Below are 20,147 nucleotides of genomic sequence, written 5' to 3'. Positions count from 1 at the left end.
TAATTCAATTCAATTCTGACACTGTCTACCTGGAGACAGTGGGCTCAGTTCCACAAGCCTGACCCTTCCAAACTTCAGATGCCATTCGCAAGTCCCAGGCTGTAACCTATATTTCTGACCGACCGACTGTAAATCTCGGTTCCCATGGCTTTCTCCTTGGGTTTGAAAGTTTGCTAGAATGGCTCACAGAACTCAGGGGAACACCTGTTTATGTTTACTAGTTTATTATAAAAGGGTATGCTAAAAGATAAAAATGAACTTCATATGGAAGAGATACATAGGGCAAGGTATGGGGGGTGGAACTCCCATGCCCTCTCTGGGCACACCAGCTCCCTAGAACCTCACCAAACCCTGTATTCTGGAGGTTTTATAGAGGATTCATCACGTAATGACCCATCATTAACTCCACTTCTAGCACCTCTCCCCTTCCTGGAGGATGGAGAGTAGGGCTGAAAGTTTTAAGCTTTTAATCATGGCTTGGTCTTTGTGGTGACCAGTCCCCATCTAGGAGCCGACCAAGAGTCACATCATTATAACAAAGGACACTACTGTCACTTAGGAAATTCCAAGGCGGCTTTGTGTCAGAACTAGGGTCAAAGACCAGATATTAGAACAAAAGATGCACCTACTGCCCTTTTTTTAAATGAATTTTTGCTATGATATATTTTAATAAATTTATTTATTTATTTATTTTTGGCTGCATTGAGTCTTTGTTGCAGTCAGTGCATGGGCTTCTCATTGCGGTGGGTTCTCTTGTTGCAGAGCACGGGCTCTAGGCATGTGGGCTTCAGTAGTTGTGGCACGCAGGCTTCAGTAGTTGTGGCTCGCGGGCTCTAGAGTGCAGGCTCAGTAGCTGTGGCACACAGGCTTAGTTGCTCCGCAGCACGTGGGATCTTCCTGGACCAGGGCTCGAACCCGTGTCCCCTGCATTGGCAGGCAGATTCTTAACCTCTGCGCCACCAGGGGAGTCCCACTCCTAGTGCTCTTATCTCTCAGAAAATTACAAAGATTTGGGGAGCTCTGTGCAAGGAACCAGGGCCAGAGACCCTACAGTTGGCCCTTGATATCAGCAGATTCGGAACCTATGGATAGGGAGGGCTGACTGTACTACACCACTTTATATAAGGGAATTGAGCATCCACAGATCCTGGTATCTGAGAGGAGTGCTGGAACTAATCCCCGCAGATACCAAGGGATAACTCTGTATATGTTTTCTATCATTTCACAGATATACTTTTTTTTTTTTTTTGTGGTACGCGGGCCTCTCACTGTTGTGGCCTCTCCCGTTGCGGAGCACAGGCTCCGTACGCGCAGGCTCAGCGGCCATGGTTTACGGGTCCAGCTGCTCCGCGGCATGTGGGATCTTCCCGGACCGGGGCACGAACCCGTGTCCCCTGCATCGGCAGGCGGACTCCCAACCACTGCGCCACCAGGGAAGGCCACAGATATACTTTTATTCTGCTTATTAGGAAAGTTGAAAACCTGCTTATCCTACCATAATGATGGATACATGTCATTACACATTTATCCAAACCCACAGAATGTACACCACCAAGAATGAACTCTAATGTAAACTGTGGATTGTGGGTGATCATGATGTGTCAGTGTAGGTTCATCCATTGTAACAAATGGACCACGCTGATGGGGTATGTTGATGACGGGGGAGGCTGTGCATTTGTGGGGGCAGGAGATGTATGGGAAGTCTTCATACCTTCCCCTCAATTTTGCTATAAATGTAAAACTGCTCTGAAAAGTTAAATCTTACTTTAGAAAAAAAAAATGATTTATCCACAGTATAAAGACCACAATTATAAACCTGTTGAATATAACCAAAGAATTGCCCAAACCTTATTTTCCTTTGTTCTAGCTGCATTCATTTTCTTACCCTCTCCTGAAACTTGACTTTCAAGGCCAGATTCTCACCTCCATTAATCAATCACCTACTCATTCAACCAGTATTGATACAGGCTGGCGCTGAGCTGGGCACCTGTATACACTGGCAGACAACACAGTGGTGGTCCCTGCCTTTATGGAGCTTACAGTCCTACTCTTCGGGGCCACACCCAACCCCTCAGGGTCCCTCCCAGCTCTTCCTCTTCTCAGTTCCTAAAATTTATATTGATCTGGTCACCTTTTTTTTTTTTTTTTTTTTAAGTTTAACCCATTTCTTTTCCTCCAGGTCTTTTTTTTTTTTTTAATATTTATTTACTTATTTTATTTTTGGCTGCATTGGGGCTTCGTTGCTGCACGCAGGCTTTCTCTAGTTGCGGTGAGCGGGGGCTGCTCTTCATTGCGGTGCACGGGCTTCTCCTTGTGGTGGCTTCTCTTGTTGCAGAGCACGGGTTCTGGGCACGCGGACTTCAGTAGTTGTGGCACGCGGGCTCAGTAGTTGTGGCTCACGGGCTCTAGAGCTCAGGCTCAGTAGTCGTGGCGCACAGGCTTAGTTGCTCCACGACATGTGGGATCTTCCTGGAGCAGGGCTCGAACCCGAGTCTCCTGCATTATCAGGCGGATTTTCAACAACTGCACCACCAGGGAAGTCCCTGGTATTTTTTTAAATTAATTAATTCATTTATTTATTTATTTGGTTGCGCCAGGGCTTAGTTGCAGCACACAGGCTCCTTAGTTGCAGCTCGTGGGCTCCTTAGTTGTGGCAGGTGGGCTCCTTAGTTGCGGCATGCAACCTCTTAGTTGCAGCATGCATGTGGGATATAGTTCCCTGGCCAGGGATCGAACCCAGGCCCTCTGCATTGGGAACACGTAGTCTTATCCACTGTGTCACCAGGGAAGTTCCTGGTCACTTGTTTGAGTGAGAATATTCTGAGGATTTATTTTTGTAGGGGTCACTTTTTTTTTTTTTTGAAGGGATCTTTTGTGCCTATAAAAAATATGTTACATATTATAAAAAAACAAAGTTCATCTTCTACCATCCAGGGATGACTATCATATATCCTTTTAGGGTTGGTGTTTTTTTGTTAGGTGGGGTTTTTTTGTTTTTGTTTTTTACTGTCTTTTTTGTGTGTTATATGTATTATAAGTTTTTCAGTGAAAAGCCTTTTATTTGTGGAAAGCTACTACATTGGTGTTGAAACAAGGTGAATCAGTGGGGATCATAGTGGAGAAAATATAATGAAAAATATAATTTAAAAATTGCTCTGAAGTATTTTTTCCATTTCTGTATTTGCAGAGGGGAAGAAAGGCTTTTGAACTTTGATTAAATTTGGATCAGGTAGTTTCTTTGATCTTGTTCAAAATATTTATAAGTGACTTTAACAACATATTATATTACTTTTCCTATAATCTTTGCCTTTAGTCTGGGATGGCATTAACTCCCTCTAGGTTTTAGAAATCCAGGATTTCCCATGTTGGTAGAAAATGGGATATTAAAAACATCTGTTCTGTTCTGAAGCTATAAATTTGAGTTATGAACAGGCTAATAAGCAGATTTGACAAAAGATCAGAATCAAATTAATGCATGACTTTTAAAAATCCCTTCCTGAAAATTGAAACTTTTGCTTCTGAAAATTCAAACTTCTGGTTAGCAAGTGTTTGTTTGAAAACCATAGGCTAAAATCATTCTAACACTTTCTCTAGAGCAGAACTTGATGAAAGGTGAGACTGTCCTGGACACCAGCCAAAGAATTTATTTTCTGAGGAACCCAGAGTCCCTGATATAAAGCAGCTCCATCCATGTAAAATGGGAGGGTGATAATTAGCTCAGCTCTTGTTCTGTTGCAATTCATTTTTAATCATAGTTGTGAATAAGGTATTTTGAGAGATGATATGTAATAAATTATGTCCATGAAGTATTTTAATACTACAGAAAGACTTCAGGATATAAGAGGTAAGCACATTTTATCTGCTTGTTCTATTAAATTATAGCTTTTAAATGTAATCTCACTTTCTGTATAAAACAAGTGTTCTTAACCTTTTTAAGGTTAAGCCAGAATCCCTCTGGGAATGTGGTGAATCCTATGGCTCTTGTCTCGGAGTAACTTTTGAAGTTACAGAATAGAATTCGCAAGATTAAGAGGAAACCAATTGGCCTGAAATAAAGTTATTAAAATAATTTTGAAGAGTGACAGAGTAATACATGTGCTTCTTTAGGTAATACATTAAACAGGAAGTGGTGGTGTGGATCTAGGAACTGTCATGATTTTGAAGTACTGGTGAGAGTAAACAATATTTTGAGATGCCTGCAACAACCGTAATGTCATATTAAAAACATGCGATTTCTATGGTGATAAAGCCCTGGTGTCATTGATAATACTGTGATGTGTTGACTACATTCATAATGGAAGGAAATTCCGTATTTCACTTAGAGATTAATAGAAAGATTTTTTGGTTTTGCCTGTCCAAGTTTGTAGACCCTCTGAATTCTACCCATAGACATTACTGCAAAGCCATTCTTTTTCCAATTCTCAGTATAGATTTGACTCGGATTCCCTGCAAGTAACCGAATGCCTCTGTTGCTGGAACGGGCCTTGCCAAAGATCTAGCAAGCTGACTCTGTTGCCAAAGAGTTTCCCTCTTAGTATGTGTCAGAATCATGGGCTCACATCAGGAACTGTTCCAGGGAATTCCCTTGTTGTCCATTGTTTAGGACTCTGCCCTTCCACTGAAGGTGTACAGGTTTGATCCCTGGTAAGGGAACTAAGATCCCACAAGCTGCACGGCCATTTAAAAAAAAAAAAAAAGGAACTGTTCCAGTTGGAGAAAACACTGAAATTCAGTCAAACTTCAATTCACTTTGGTGTTTATATTTGCTTTATTCTTCACTTAGCAGTTCTTTGGGTAGTAAAATATACTTATCTCCCCAAACCTCAATAATTAGGGTAGTGGGGACCAAATTTGGATAAGAGGTTCCTTAAGTTAGACTTGCCTGCATCAAGGCCATTTCTGTACGTGTGAGATTCTCACTTGATAAACTGGCAGGCTTAAATGTATCCACAAAGAAAAGCAGTCTCAGTGAAGTCAAGATAATGAATGTTTACATTTGTTGACTTTCCTGTGGGTCTGACTCCCCTAAGGGCATTCTGTATATGCCAAGCCAACATGTCCCGCTAAAAAGGGACCAAAGGGAGATTCTGTCCATTGTAAGATCTGATCCAAAATTTTGTCCTAGGACGAGCCTGGCATCAGGTTTGGTTTGTGAGTCCTTTGGGCATGCCACCTCTGGATCAGACTTATCAAAGTAAGACAGGCCAGGGCTGCCTCGTGTGGCTATGCCCTGACAAGGGCTCCCGGCTGAGTTCTAAGTCCAGCCAGTGCTCCGCTTGCCATATTGTGTGCCCTCTAAGTCCAGCCAGTGCTCCGCTTGCCATATTGTGTGCGAGGGGCTGCATCAGCCCAGGAGAAGTGGCCTTTTTAATTTACAGAAAGGCATTGCCAGCTTTCCAAGAACATGAATCTGTGAACCTGAGAGCCCGGAAAGGTCACTTTTCTAACTTAGGCATCTCTGGGCCACATTCTCAGAGGCCAGAACTGACCTAATATTTGAGAAGCAGAATTAGAGCAGAGACTGGAGCACTTTTTAATTAGACCCGCAGAGTATCATCTCAACTGCTTAGTAAAATATGGAGCAAGAAGTGGTAACCCTAAATGAGTGTCATTTAGTCCATCATAAATTAAGGAAACATTTGTTGAATATGCACCAGACCTTGTTCTAGGTGCTGGGGGATATAAGGATAATTAATTCAGGCTCCTGGTCCTCCTGAAGCCCATGGTTTAGCATTTGTGCTTAAAGGGATACTTGACACTATAGAACCATTAACTTAGCTTTTAACTAGTTTGCTGGCACTCCATATTCTCATTAAGGTTAACTTAGTTTGCAATTTTATCCATACATATCAAAATGATTTTGTGTATAGTAATAAATAGAGTACATCATTGAAGAATATTCTGAGAGGGAAACATCAGTCAATACGTATTTTAAAACATCAGCAGTTAAAGACATGTAATACCATTGCAAAAACAGACCTATTGATTAAAAATAATAATTATTATTCTGCCATTGGAATAGGGAGGTAACTTGAAATAGACTGTTGTTTATAAGAATCTAGTGTTGACAAAGTAGGAAGTGCAAGACAATAGAAAGGATTATTTGGTGAATAACCTGTTAAAATTTGAAAAACTAATTAAAATTCATACATTATTGGATACACTAAAAATAAAATCAAAACTAGATATAGGGCTTCCCTGGTGGCGCGGTGGTTGAGAGTCCGCCTGCCAAAGCAGGGGACACGGGTTCGTGCCCCGGTCCGGGAAGATCCCACATGCTGCGGAGTGGCTGGGCCCGTGAGCCATGGCCACTGGGCCTGCGCGTCCAGAGCCTGTGCTCTGCAATGAGAGGGGACACGACAGTGAGAGGCCCGCGTACCGCAAAAAAAAAAAAAAAACAACTAAATATAAATAGGCAGAGCACAGAGGATTTTTAGGGTAGTAAAAATACTCTGTATGATACCATAATGATGGATACATTTCATTGTATATATTTGTCCAAACTCATAGAATGTACACCAAAGTGAGCCGTAATGTAAACTGTGGGCTCTAGATGCTAATGATGTGTTGATGTACGTTCATCAGTTGTAATAAATGCCCAACTCTGGTGGGTAATGTTGATACTGAGGGAGGCTGTGCATGTGTGTAAGCAGAAGGTATATGGAAAATCTTTGTACCTTTCCCTCAACTGCTCTAAACATAAAACTGCATAAAGTCTTAACTTAAAAATAAAAATTTACATATGAAGCATTAAACTATAGGAAAACCAGGGAAAAAATAAAATTGGTTATTTATTAAAACTCTCAGGGTAGGGAGAGGAGGAGAGATGATTTTCTAAGACCCCCAAATTAAAGAAATTATAAAGGAAAATATTGACACCTTTCAACACTTCTATATAATAAAAACATTATAAAGGTTTAAAATATAGTTGAAATAAAAAGAAACAGTACACCAGAAAACATATTTGTAGCAAATATGAAAAATACTATTTCACTAAGAATATTAAAACTTTTATAGATATCTGGACTAAAAATATGAACAAACAGTTCACTCAGAAAAAGTATACATAAGTACACTGTGGCATGTTTAAGATCCTCTGAATCATAAATATCAATTAAAATAAGTTATCAGTCCCCCCTACTACATTAGCAATAAAAAACTACCATACACAAAACTGGCAATCATTTAATGAAGCTGGTATTTTCATATATAAATAATGATATTTTAAATTGGTATATCCTTTTAGGAAAGGTTTCTCATGATATATATAAAGTACTTAAAAAAAACAAAACCATTTTCGTTCCCATTGATATTCTGCCCCCTCCACGTACACACCCAAAATATGAAGTATAGAAAAAGACAAATATATCAAGACATTGACCACTGTTACTTGTAATTAAAATAATCACACAATTTATTATTCAAACCCAGTACCTTTAAAGAGTGCAAGGGGCAGTATTTATAGTAATACCTGGACAACAGGTATATGGCAGAATCATATGGGCAAATTAGGATGTATGGCCATCCAATTTATAACAGCCAAAACAAGATAACTAAAAAATGACTTAAGTCTAATAATAGAGTACCTAAGTCCCATATCATATATCCCTGGAGTGGCATGTTTGCTACTCCTATGTATTAAAAAAAAATGTGCGGGTTAGAATACTTTAAATGTGCTATAAAATTCTATATATTATTAAAATTAAGTAAAGTCAAACATTTATAAAAATAGAAGGAAAGGGATTCCCTGGTGGCGCAGTGGTTGAGAGTCCGCCTGCCGATGCAGGGGACACGGGTTCATGCCCCGGTCTGGGAAGATCCCACATGCCGCGGAGCGGCTGGGCCCGTAAGTCATGGCCGCTGAGCCTGCGCGCCCGGAGCCTGTGCTCCGCAACGGGAGAGGCCACAACAGTGAGAGGCCCGCGTACCGCAAAAAAAAAAAAAAAAAAAAAAAAATAGAAGGAAATACTTCAAAATAAATAGTTGTTTTAGAGAGATGTTCATGGTATGCTTCATGATACTTTAGAATGAGAGTCATTAGTTTTTCAATCTGGGTCAAGCCTGCTTATTTTATGTATGGGGATACTGACACCCAGAAATGCCACAGGACATGGTCAGTCACATACATACCTCTGCTAGACATGGCTGGACAAAGAAAGTAAGAATCTGTCTTCTCACTCCCAACAAGGGCTCTTGAGCTCTTCGTCAAGCCACCTTCAAGATGGCAGCAGTGTGTCTTACAACCTGATAGTTGATCTTTATTTTGGTATTTAAAATAACCTCTACTCTGTTTCACAAGTCAGGATAATTTTAGGTGGCTTCTTTTAACATTTGAAATTTTGGCAAACAGGCTTTCATTGACTAGACTTATTATTCTCTGGATCTCATAATTCTGTATTTTGTTGCTGAGTTCATTACATATTTAGGGAGGAAAGAAGAAATCTAGATAATACAAAGCAAGACATGTCGTTAAATTCAAAACACTTGACTTTGGAACGTTACCCGGTCCTATATGCTAATTTCCTCTGTGCTCTGCCATCAACCGTTTCTGAGCACACAGTCCAGGAATCTTACTGGGTGCTGTTGAATTTTAAAGTCCCTGATTCCCACAGATGACTCATTTTTAGGAAATGAATACTGTACCTGTGAATCATTTTCTGCTGTAAGTTGATTATTCGTTGATTGGGCAATCACGGGATTGTTAAGACTTACTAGGAGCCCATGTATTGAAAACTTAGACCTCTAACAAGATATGGTATTTGTTGGGTCCTCATTCTTTCACTCTGGGTCTCATATATGAGGACAAAGTTAACTTGCATAGCTGTTGAGTCTGCACATGCTATGTTTTGGTTAGTTTTGTGCTGCTAATGTTGGATGATGGTGATGATGGGGACTGATTAACTTTTAATCAACGATGCCACCTGGTGGCCAGAAAGTACATTTTGTGGTGTCCAGGCATGCTGTACCAACCTTTTTTTCTTTGATATAAATAACCTCAGTAGCATTTGAGGCATTTTTATTACTGAAGTTTTGAAGAATCCTTGTTTGGTTTGGTGGAAACAGGAAAGTCATAGAATACTACAAGTCCAACATGGCAAATTGAGATGACTCCTCTGCTCTCCTTGATTTTTTAATGAAGCTCCAGCAGGATGCTAGGACCTAAATGATATGTAGTAAACAATTCCAAATGACCAATGCAGGAGTGTCTGTCTGGTTTCCCTTCCTGCGTTTCACCTGGGTTATGACAGTCACTGGGGCAGCTGGTGATTTCATTGCTCATTCCATCTGACTCAGAGGGTGATTAGTCTCGTTCTTATTCTGTAGTTAAGGCACTAGTGATTCTTAACTGAGGGGATCATGGTCTTGTCTTCCTAGAAAAGGTAAAAGGTAAAAGTTCTCAAAAGGAGTATGTACTGCAGTGAGATGCCCTGAAAATATGGATGAATACATGAGAAAGTTGAATTTCTAAAATTCAGTTTTGGAAAGGTGAATTTTGCAAGTTGAGTTTTAAGATTTTTTTTTTAATTGGCAAGGAAAGTAAACCTTAACCCCATTTTCTCCTTGATTAATAACATGATTTTGCAACCTTTTCATCCTGGGTTTTCTGCACAGCCAGTTTGTGTATTTCCACTTTGCTCCTAAAAGTTTAGGTTGGCGAGCAGCAGCTGAGCTTGAGTACAAGGAAAGAAAATGCGACTCAGAAGCTTATTGGGCTCAGCACAGTGATTCTGAGGTCAGGATTTCCTAATATGGACATCTTCCAGTGACCTCTTTTGGTTTAGAGAAATGTCTCAGCTTGCATGGATATGCTTCTGTATTAAAGGACAAAAACTGAAGACAAAATGGGAACTTGCTATGAATCTGATACTTAGGTAAATCTGCTTTCATTTCCACACTCTTCAGCGACCTGCAGCTTTAAGGAACATCCCTTTTGATTAGTGAAGTAGCCCAAGAAGAGTAAGGTTTTCTCCCTAACCCTGTCGCTGTCATGCAAAAGTTAAATATTTGGATTCACTAAACATGGCTTATATATGGAATGCATTCTGAGTGGGGTCAGAGTGAGATTAAGTTCATTTTTCATCTCCAGATGAGTCTAAGTGTAGTGTATAATCAATGTATTTTGTTGATTTTTGTGGGTTTCTTATTTATTTGGTTGGAAGAATTGCTCTCCAACTTTTATGTTCAGATTACTTTCAGATCTAAATTGCTTGTGATGGTCTCTGGCAAGGTAGAACCTATGCCGTGGTGCACAGAAGCTTAACGTCGTCATACACGATATCTCGCTGTGGCTTGTTGCCAGGGCTGGTTATTTATAATGTGCATGTCTAGACTCACACACGTTCTTGGATCACTGTGTCAAAGATGTATAGTTTCAGCAGTTGGGTCTGTATGTTAGTCGTCTATTAAGTTTGAAAATCTGGCACTAACGTCCAAGTTCCCCTTTGTGCCTTTGAGCATGACTTAATAAATCCATGGATTGAAATTATATCTGTTCCATAATATTGCTAAATGGAGATTGGATCTGATAAAAATGCATTCAGTCTTTTAATATGCCTTTCCTCTTTCCATTTCCCAACTCCCATGGGCATTAGGATTGGTTTCAGCCTTTATTGCCTTTTACCTAAAATAAGACACAATCCTGTCTAAAAAAAAATCATTTTTTAAAATTCATTAAGCATTTCTTGTCCCTTGCATGCAAAGTCTCTGGCTAAGTGCTATGAGAGATAGAAAGATGAATCAGATGTAGGCAGGCCCTGCCCACAGGAGCCTTGAGTCTAGTGAAAAAGAAAATGATAGAAGGCATACAGTAACTGCTGTGTAATGTGTTATTCAAAGGGAAAGAATATTTCTTTCAAATGGAAAGTTTGGTAAGAGAGGAGGAATTTGAGATGAGCCTTGAAGAATTATGAGTAGAATTTTTATACGCAGAGACAGAGAAAGGATTCAGAAGAAGGGAACATTAAAGACAAAGAGTATGGAGCCAGGGAACACATGGGAAGTGTTTAAGGAATTGTGCAGAATCAGACTTAAGAACAAAGGGCCTGTGTAAGGCAGTAGCAAGAGAGAAAAGCAGAAAAGTCAACAGGGACCGTGTAGCAGGGACTTGAAATTCCAGGAAATAGAATTTGTTTTAATCTGAGAGTTAATGGGAAGTTATCCAACATTTCTCAACAGAGAAGGAAGTATTACCTTGAAATCCTGTAACATTCCTTGGTTACAGGATTTATGAAATATAGCCTATTGCCTTAAATTTTTTTCATATTACTAGAAGCACTATATACCATGTTGCTCGTTTACAGACCATCTTTTTTTTTTTTTTTTTTTGTGGTACGCGGGCCTCTCACTGTTGTGGCCTCTCCCGTTGCGGAGCACACGCTCCGGACGCGCAGGCTTAGCGGCCATGGCTCACGGGCCCAGCCGCTCTGTGGCATGTGGGATCCTCCTGGACCGGGGCACGAACCCGTGTCCCCTGCATCGGCAGGCGGACTCTCAACCACTGTGCCACCAGGGAAGCGCCCCAGACCATCTTCATCTAGACCAGGGTTTCTCAACTGCAGCCCTATTGACATTTTGGTGCAGATAATTCTTTGTTGTAGGGCTGTCCTGTGCATTTGTAGGATGTTTAGCAGCGTCTCTGGCCTCTAACCACTAGATGCCAGTGGCCTCCCCTTTCCCCCAGTTGTGATAATCAGAAATGTCTTCAGACATTTCTAAATTTCTCCTGGGGGGCAAACCTGACCCCATTTGAGTACCACTGGTCTAGACACATGTATTGCATTTTTCTGGTGTTCTGGGCATTGTTAGACTCTTAAGATTGCCAGATCTCAGAGTTTCTTAGACATTCAATCTATTGATGCTTGAAATTTGGTACTAAAACATGCATCTGATCTTGAGATTAAGGTACTTTGTGCGTGTTGGAGTTAAGGAGCTGAACTGGGCATCAGGAGACCTGGGTTCGGGTTCTGGTCCTAGCTCTGCCACAAAGAGGTTGTATTACTTGAGTGAGACCGTGTCCTCGGTAGCCTGATTCCTCATCTCTAAAATCACCAGTGCAACCTCTCAGGCTCTTTCTAGCTCTGATTTTGTGTCCTGATTTCAAATTGACCCCAGGGCTTTATTCTTTCATTTTTAGAAAGGTAGCACAAACAGAATGAAGATGTATATTAACCAATAAGGCTGACTAGAGTATTGAATAAGAAAGACAAATGTTTTTTCCTTAGTGCTTAATTGTACTAAATACCATAACTTTTTTTCCTTTTCTAGACTATTTAAAAAATCTCTTAGAAGACGCTGGAGATTACAGAGACACTCAAGGTAAACAATTTTTGTGGTCTCATGTGTTATAGAAGTTTTTATATTATGTTCATTTGAACCTGGAAAGTAAAAACGTAACAAAACCCGTATACAAAACTGTGTTTTATTCTTAAGAAGACTTTTTAAACTCTGTTTTAGGCAAATTAAAATAGAACTAGATAAAGTGGTGCTGGATGCAGGTGAAATTATAGGGGCAAAAGATGCCCATGGTCAGGCAGCCATTGGAGCCAGCCTCCTGAGACAGTGGTCCCAGCATAGTCTGTTGTCAGGGAGCTTCATCCTCCTGGGCTCAGTCTGTCTGTGCTGGGGTGCATTCACCTTCTCTAGATGTCCACTGCTTTCAAAAACAGAGATTGAACCAGTTGATCTGCAAGGTTCTTTCAAGCTTTAAAATCATGAGTCCGTGAAGTGACCAAACAACACAAATTAGAGATAAGGTCTAAAATAGTCTATTATTCTGGGACTGCTTAATGATGGGCATTAGCCTTACCATCCTTCCACCCCCTCACTCCAGTAGTACTTAAGGGAAACAGTCCATTACAATACAAGGGACTCATTGATATTCATGGGATAATGCACTGTGTGTGTCTGTGTCTGTGTGTGTGTGCATGTATGTCTGCGCTCTCTCTCTCTCTCTCTCTCTCTCTCTCTCACACACACACACACACACACACACACACACACACACACACACACACACACGAGGATTTAGTTCTGTTTAGGAGAGTAGTGTTTCTTTTAAATGTTATAGGTATATCCCTGGTTCTAATCTACAGAAACACATTAGACAAATCCATCTCCACGCCATTCATTTTACGAATTTTGATCACATTCTTGTGCATCCTTTACATTATCAGATTACAAAGCTGAAAGGTTTTTAACCCATTTTTGTAGAGATTCTTATTCATTCTATTAATCATTTTACTTCTTCTGTAACATCTTTTATTCGCAAGTGTTATGCTTTTAAAGGTGCTTTTTTAAAGGAAAAGTTTGGAGTGGGGGACATGACATGCTTCTTGTCTCTGGTTAACATATAATTTAGTTTAAGAAGAAAGTCTGTGATAGGGACTTCCCTGGTGGTGCAGTGGTTCTGACTCACGCTCCCAATGCAGGGGGCCTGGGTTCGATCCCTGGCTGGGGAGCTGCATCCCGCATGCATGCTGCAGCTAAGAGTTCGCATGCTGCAACTTGGGAACCCACGTGCCGCAACTAAGAACCGGCATAACAAAATAAATAAAGAAATATTAAAAAAAGAAAGAGAAGAACAAAGCAGATAGCTTTAAAGTAAGGATGCACTTAGCAGTATAGAATCATTTGGAAGACGGAGGAAAGTGTGAGGATTGAAGAGGCAGAGCTTTGCTTAGAGGGAAGTAGAACCAGAGATGAGTTGATGAGAGATGGTGGACGAGAGGAAGAGTGGGCATTCCAGGTCAGAGTCTGTCTCATGAAGATAAATATCTTAGACAGATTTTAGCAGATCGGGCCTCAAGAAAACATCTGTCCCAGGGCTTCTGCCTTCAAGGAAAGTGAGTTATTAGCTCCATTTTGCAGGAAAAACAAATACAGGGCCAGAAATTAAGGAGCTTGTTTAAAGAAAATTACACACTTCAGCAAAGACATGGCTTAGGATAAGCAATGAACAGTGATGTGCACTGTATGGCCAGAGGCAATGCAGTAAAGTGATGAGATTGCCCAAAGGAGAGGGAAAATGAGACTAATATACCTTTGGAAGATAAGCAGAAGAGTTAAAGGAACAGAGTCACCAGGGCCTCTTAAAGGGATGATATGAGGAAAGTAGAATTGCAGAATGGATGGGGGAGGTCAGAGCTTGGAGGCCAGGTGACCAAATAGCAGCAGCTTTATTACTTCATCCATTCATTAAATTTTAAAGCTTTTATCCCTGTCTGCTGGAGGTTCAAGCAGGCCAGAAAGCAGGGAATGTGTCCAGGGTCACCTCTTGAATATCTGCCATGATGAGTGCCAGATACAGTAAATTCTGATATGTGGTTTGAGTCTCTATAAGGATATACAGCTTTCCTTTAATAATGGTGATAATAATACATTTAAAGACTATAGAAACCGCCAGGGTTGGTACCAGAAAGAGTATCCCTTGGTAGGTATAGTAGCTGGACCAAAACACCTCAAACCCTTTCTGGAAATTGATTTTTTTTTTTTAATAGTCCTTTTAGTGACGATTACTGTCATTGCCACACCAGCCTCAGAAGGGCATGCTTCCTTCTTTAACACTCTTACCAGTTTTTCTCAATCGTAGGGCTTCTGTCATACCAGATAACCGTCTTTGTGTGGATTTCTAATTAGCATTGCAGGATGTTTAACATCCCTGGCTCCTACCCATTAAAGGCCAGTGGACCTTCCCAGTCATTGTGACAACCGAAAATTATCTTATACATGTCCAAGTGTCCCTAGGGGAACACTACTGTCTTGAATTGAGAACAACTGTAGCCCAAAAGGAGACAAAGCACAGACTTTTTCCTTTATATCTAGTTATGAAGATGACAAGACTGAAGCATTCAAAAACATTTAATAAAGGCAAAAGGTTAGTAAAAAGAATAAAACACAGGTGAAGCTAAATAACCCAACTCACAAAATAATGTATGTAATTTCCTAAGGTCTAGTATGCTTCCTTGTGGCATTTCTTCCCTCTTGGGATCAGACTAAGAGAAGGCAGCTAAGCCCTGACCCTCTTAAATAGCTGGTCCTCATAATTCTGGTTTCCTATCCCAGGATCCTTCTCTCCCAAGGCAGTTTATCCTGGAATGGTCCTCAGCTTCCAGGTAAAAACCTATTCATCCTTGTAAACTTCAACACAATAATCAACTCTCAGCACAAAACAACCCTGATGTTCATACTATTGATACACATGGTCTGTAATGTATCTTTAGAGTCTTTCTTTGGCCCATTGTTTCATAAGTACTGTTTTTCCTTGGTTTTGTTCTCATCGAACCGCATTGCCTATATTTCTGCCCACTCACGGTTAACTGATCTCCTGCAGTGGTCCGTGGCTGTGAACTAGCCGTCTTGTTGTCTGGAGTTGCTCAGTGTTGCAATTCATTGCAATGATAGTGATTGAATGCCCCTTCTGTTCCTACATATTTTAGATGCCCTTGCCGTTGTTATAGAGGTAGCCAACCATGCCAATGACACCATGAAGCAAGGAGTAAGTATCTTCATTTCAACGGCTGCTGTACTGTTGAACCTGGGAGCCCGTGCCTTCATATGCTGTGCATTCTCTTTCTGTAGGACAACTTTCAGAAACTTATGCAAATTCAGTACAGCTTAAATGGACACCATGAAATAGTTCAGCCTGGACGGGTAAGTGTTTTAGACTGCATTTTGCAAACTTAATACAATGGATTTAGGCACCGTTTGTAGCTATTTTCGTTTGAGTTATGAAAATAGGTTATTTGTTATTGTTACTCTTCAGTGACCCAATCTGGATCAACTAAGTTCATTCTATCCTTTCAAAACATTCATGATTTAAGTCATTGTGACACGAAGTCCAATTCAATTAGGAGAACGGCAAGGGACCCCACAGAGTATCTGATCAAATAGGATCATTTTATTGTGTAATGCTAGCTGACCTCACACAGCTTTAAAGACAATTTCAATTAAAATCTTTAATGTAAGAGAAGATTATGAGGGGAGGGAGAAAATTGGTATTTTGATGTTCTTCATAGAGCACAAAAGTGACTGAGGGAATGAATTCAGGGAAATTACAAAGTGCAATTGTCAGGATGTTGGCTATGCCTCAAGATCAAGTACACACTCAGTCAATTACATTTCAAACCATATGGTACCCCTGGGCTCAGTATTGGAGTTATGAAACGCTGCTGGCTTATCCAATTCCTAAATGACTTACAGGGTTTAAAAAGAAGCCATGGCTGTAAAAAGTAACAAGGAAACTATGTCTGCCCAGCCTCCACACAAAATAATTCTGGGGAACGAAGGTCGAAAAGGAAATTACATGTATATGTATATTGTAGTTGTGTTGGGAGGGTACTAAATGGATGTTTGTTTGGATGAATCAGGTTTTTCTCAAAGAAGGAATTCTGATGAAGCTATCTCGGAAAGTCATGCAGCCCCGAATGTTTTTCCTGGTAAGTGGCCACGTGTGTTTCTGTTGAGCCCGAGGCAGGGATAATTGCTTAATGAAAGGAGACGGTTGTTCAGGACAGATAAGATTGGCACATTCAGACAGCAGTTTTAGTAGGATCTTTGACTGGCTGGATTGCTTGTTTGCATGTCAAGTATAGGAAACAAAGTCTTGTATGATACATAACTAGAAATTCACTTCCTTTTTGAATTAGTTTATTTCATCTCTGATTTGGAAAAATTGATTCAATCAGTGATTTGTTTTGGCAGATTATAATACCTTAGGTGGGATTTAGAATTTAGAAAACGTTAAATCTGTTACAGAACTTGGAAAGAAAGCACATTTTCTAGAAGTTGCCTTCTAGTAATATTCTAATAGAACATTCTAGGTGGTTCTGGTTTTATAAGCAGAATATAAGTATTATATTCAGAGTTTTAAACAAAGAGGTAATATTGTTCCTTTATTCCTGTATCTTACGAATATCTTTGTAGCTGAAATTTGTTGCTTTACTTTGTCCTATGAAATGTTTCTACTTTCAGTTTAATGATGCTCTGTTGTATACAACACCGGTGCAGTCCGGGATGTACAAACTGAACAACATGCTCTCGTTGGCAGGAATGAAGGTCTGTGCATCTGTTGGAAGATATATATATATATATTTTTTTTTTTTGCAGAAGATATTTTTTTACCCAAATGTATTTAGAGAAAAAGCCCTAAGATAATCATCTTCTCATATCCCTATCTCTTCTCTCACCATGTGTTACTGTTCATTTATTCATTTTTGTAGTTACTTGTTCCCTCATACATTAATTGAGTCATAAGATATTGAGAACTACTATACTGAGAACTACTATAAACAAAATGTGTTATCGGTTTAGTGAAAAATACAAAGATGAATTGAAGCATGATTCTTTTGTCTCCACCTCTACTCCAATCCCTCCAGGAGTTTAGCAACTAGTTGGGAAGCTAATACGCTGCATATCAATACCTATAAAATAGATAGTAATACATATCACTATAAAGGCACAGTTAAAGTTTGTGGGAGCTCAGAAAATAAAGAACGTGCAGCTTTTGGTGGGACATGGTAGAGGGATTGGTGGTAGTTAGGAAGAGGGAGACTTGAGGAAGTCTTTTTGGAGGAAGAGCCAAGAGCCTTACAGAATTGGTCACATTTGGCCTCGCTGAGATGTAGGGAAAGGCATTCTAGGTACAGGGAATAGTGTGAGCAAAGGCCTGAAGGTGGGGAAGTTGGGCCTTCATGTATGTGGGTATTTAAATTCATCTGGAGCACAGAGCAGATGAGGGAGAGTGATGGTAGATCAAGCTGGATATAAAGGCTGGGGGTGGCTGTCAGCAGTGGGGGCACTGGGCAATTTTAGCTATGCTTCAGCAGTGAGGTTTTCAATTGGATGAGTCTGCTCAATCATTTTGTTTTCTTCCAGGTCAGAAAACCCACCCAAGAGGCATATCAGAATGAACTAAAGATTGAAAGTGTAGAACGTTCCTTCATACTCTCAGCCAGGTAAATTTTAAAAATGTATAGGTGAACATTTGTCAGTATTGCGGAGTCAAACATTTTCCAGCAGTTTTCACATTTAGGTTAACTAGTAAACTTATTGTTTTTCCTTTCTTTTCTCTCCTAATACCATGCAGTTTACTCTTGATTTACCATGTAGGTGGGATGTCTAAGGGCTGATGCAATAGTGTGCTAGAAGTACAAAGACTAAAATGTTCCTCTGAATGGAATAATAATGACGAAAAGTGCTTTGCTGATCATTTTTTTAAAGTGGTTATTTCAAGTCATTTTACAGTGATATGTAATGTTTTTAAAACCATCTATTGCTTTATAGTTTACTAGGAAGTTTTCGTGTAGCATTCAGAGGTCATAACAAATCTACTGAGGTAGGTGTCATAAAAAGGAGGAAGACTAAGTTACAGAAAAATTGAGTTGCTTTCTTAAGGATGCATAGCTGGCAAAGTCAGGATACAGGTAGAAACTTTCTGCTTTTAAATCTGTTGTTATTATGACATACCACATTGCCTCAAATCAGAACCTACAGTGACATATGTGTAAGTCAAAATATATTACCATAATGTAAATCAAGTACTGAGGAAACCTGGGGCTGTGTGACTCATACACGCATATTATTCAGTTTTGGCTGAGTGGTAGAAGTGCATGTGTGGGAGGATTTGACTGGTGAAGGGAGAGCCGCCAACAGCCACAGCTTGCTCCATTGCTGAATCTGCATAACAAGTCTGGGCGGCTCTCAGATCTCACCTTTGACATAATAAAAATAGAGCAAACATTGATGTAGCGCTTACTTTGTGCCAGGGACTACTATCCTGAGCACTTTCTGTGTATTAATTCATCAAATCTTCACAATAACCTTTTAAGGTAAGTTACTACTATTATACCCATTTTATGGTGAAAAAAGCCAACCAGCTGTTAAGTAGCAGAGCAGTGGAGCTGAAATTTGAATCTGACACTAAAATTCATGCTTTTAACCATTCTGATATTGCCTGTGTCTGTGGATGTCAAGGACTCAGACCAAATGTGCTAACTTCCCAAATCAGACCGCAAGAGCATCTCCCTGGGTCGTGTCACTCTTCTGAAATGGAATGGCCACTGCTGCCTGACACCAAATCTCAGGATGACAGGAGAAGACAAATTCCTGTATTCAGGGTTTGTCAAGTGCTTCCCAGCTACCAGCGAAAGCAAGCAGAGTTCCGTCAAGGGAGGGGGCACCTGAAGCATCCTCCAGATCAGTATTTAGAAAGTGAAAGTAGGGGAATTCCCTGGCGGCCCAGTGGTTAGGACTCCGCACTTCCACTGTAGAGGGCATGGGTTTGATCCCTGGTCATGGAATGAGGATCCCATACGTCCAAAAAAAAAGTAAATGCTTGATCACCTGGAACTATACCCTTTTCTTTCTTTCTTGAGTTTGAACAAAAGTGCAAAGAACATCAAGTCCCTGTACATCAGGCTCCTGGCAAATACTTAAGCCTGGTTCTTAAAATCAAGAGTTATTTTCAAAGATCCGAAGAGGACATGCCTATAGGGAAGTTAAGTTTTCAGTTGCACTTAAGTTTTCTAACTAAAATAGGCTTTTATAAAAACAAAATTCTGTTTATTGAAAATTAAACAATTCAGGAAATGATGGTTGATCTTTCTTTGGTTGCCTATCAGGTAAATATCTGGATGTCGAGTGTTTTTTCAGATGGGCCTCCTAGACCTTAGTAAGATCATTGGATTTTTAAGTATGATGGGAAACCATCCAAAGGTTTTAAGCTAAGAATTGGTGTGACCTCATTTTTATTTTATTTTTTTATTTTTTTATTTATTTTTTTTTTGCGGTACGCGGGCCTCTCACTGTTGTGGCCTCTCCACGTTGCGGACCACAGGCTCTGGACGCGCAGGCTCAGTGGCCATGGCTCACGGGCCCAGCCGCTCCGCGGCATGTGGGATCTTCCCAGACCGGGGCACGAACCCGTGTCCCCTGCATCGGCAGGCGGACTCCCAGCCACTGCGCCACCAGGGAAGCCCTCATTTTTATTTTTAAAAGCACACACTGTCTGCCTTGTAGAAGCAGACCACCAGAGACTAGAGTAGAAGTTGGAAGACCAGGTAGGAGGTTGTAGATGGTGATGTCTGGGCTATAGCTGTAAGAAATGGTTCAATCAGGTAGAGCCAATCAGGATGGAGTGAATGTGGGGTATG

The 20,147-nt window shown here is 40.4% G+C and overlaps 1 protein-coding gene across 2 annotated transcripts in view; it reads left to right on the top strand.

Annotated features, from left to right (window-relative positions):
• The window catches only part of FGD6 (FYVE, RhoGEF and PH domain containing 6), a 110,152-nt gene that overhangs the window by 71,735 nt on the left and 18,270 nt on the right, over window positions 1-20,147 (top strand). For both annotated transcript variants that reach the window (XM_060025393.1, XM_060025392.1), the window contains exons 9-14: window positions 12,265-12,315; window positions 15,435-15,493; window positions 15,577-15,648; window positions 16,365-16,433; window positions 16,969-17,052; window positions 17,872-17,951. In XM_060025393.1, the coding sequence (XP_059881376.1) occupies window positions 12,265-12,315; window positions 15,435-15,493; window positions 15,577-15,648; window positions 16,365-16,433; window positions 16,969-17,052; window positions 17,872-17,951 (415 nt within the window). The remainder of the gene's footprint in view (window positions 1-12,264; window positions 12,316-15,434; window positions 15,494-15,576; window positions 15,649-16,364; window positions 16,434-16,968; window positions 17,053-17,871; window positions 17,952-20,147) is intronic.

This window comes from Delphinus delphis, chromosome 11 (assembly GCF_949987515.2).
Source record: "Delphinus delphis chromosome 11, mDelDel1.2, whole genome shotgun sequence".
NCBI classification, from domain to species: Eukaryota; Metazoa; Chordata; class Mammalia; order Artiodactyla; family Delphinidae; genus Delphinus; species Delphinus delphis.
This window is presented reverse-complemented; position numbering and strand designations above follow the sequence as displayed.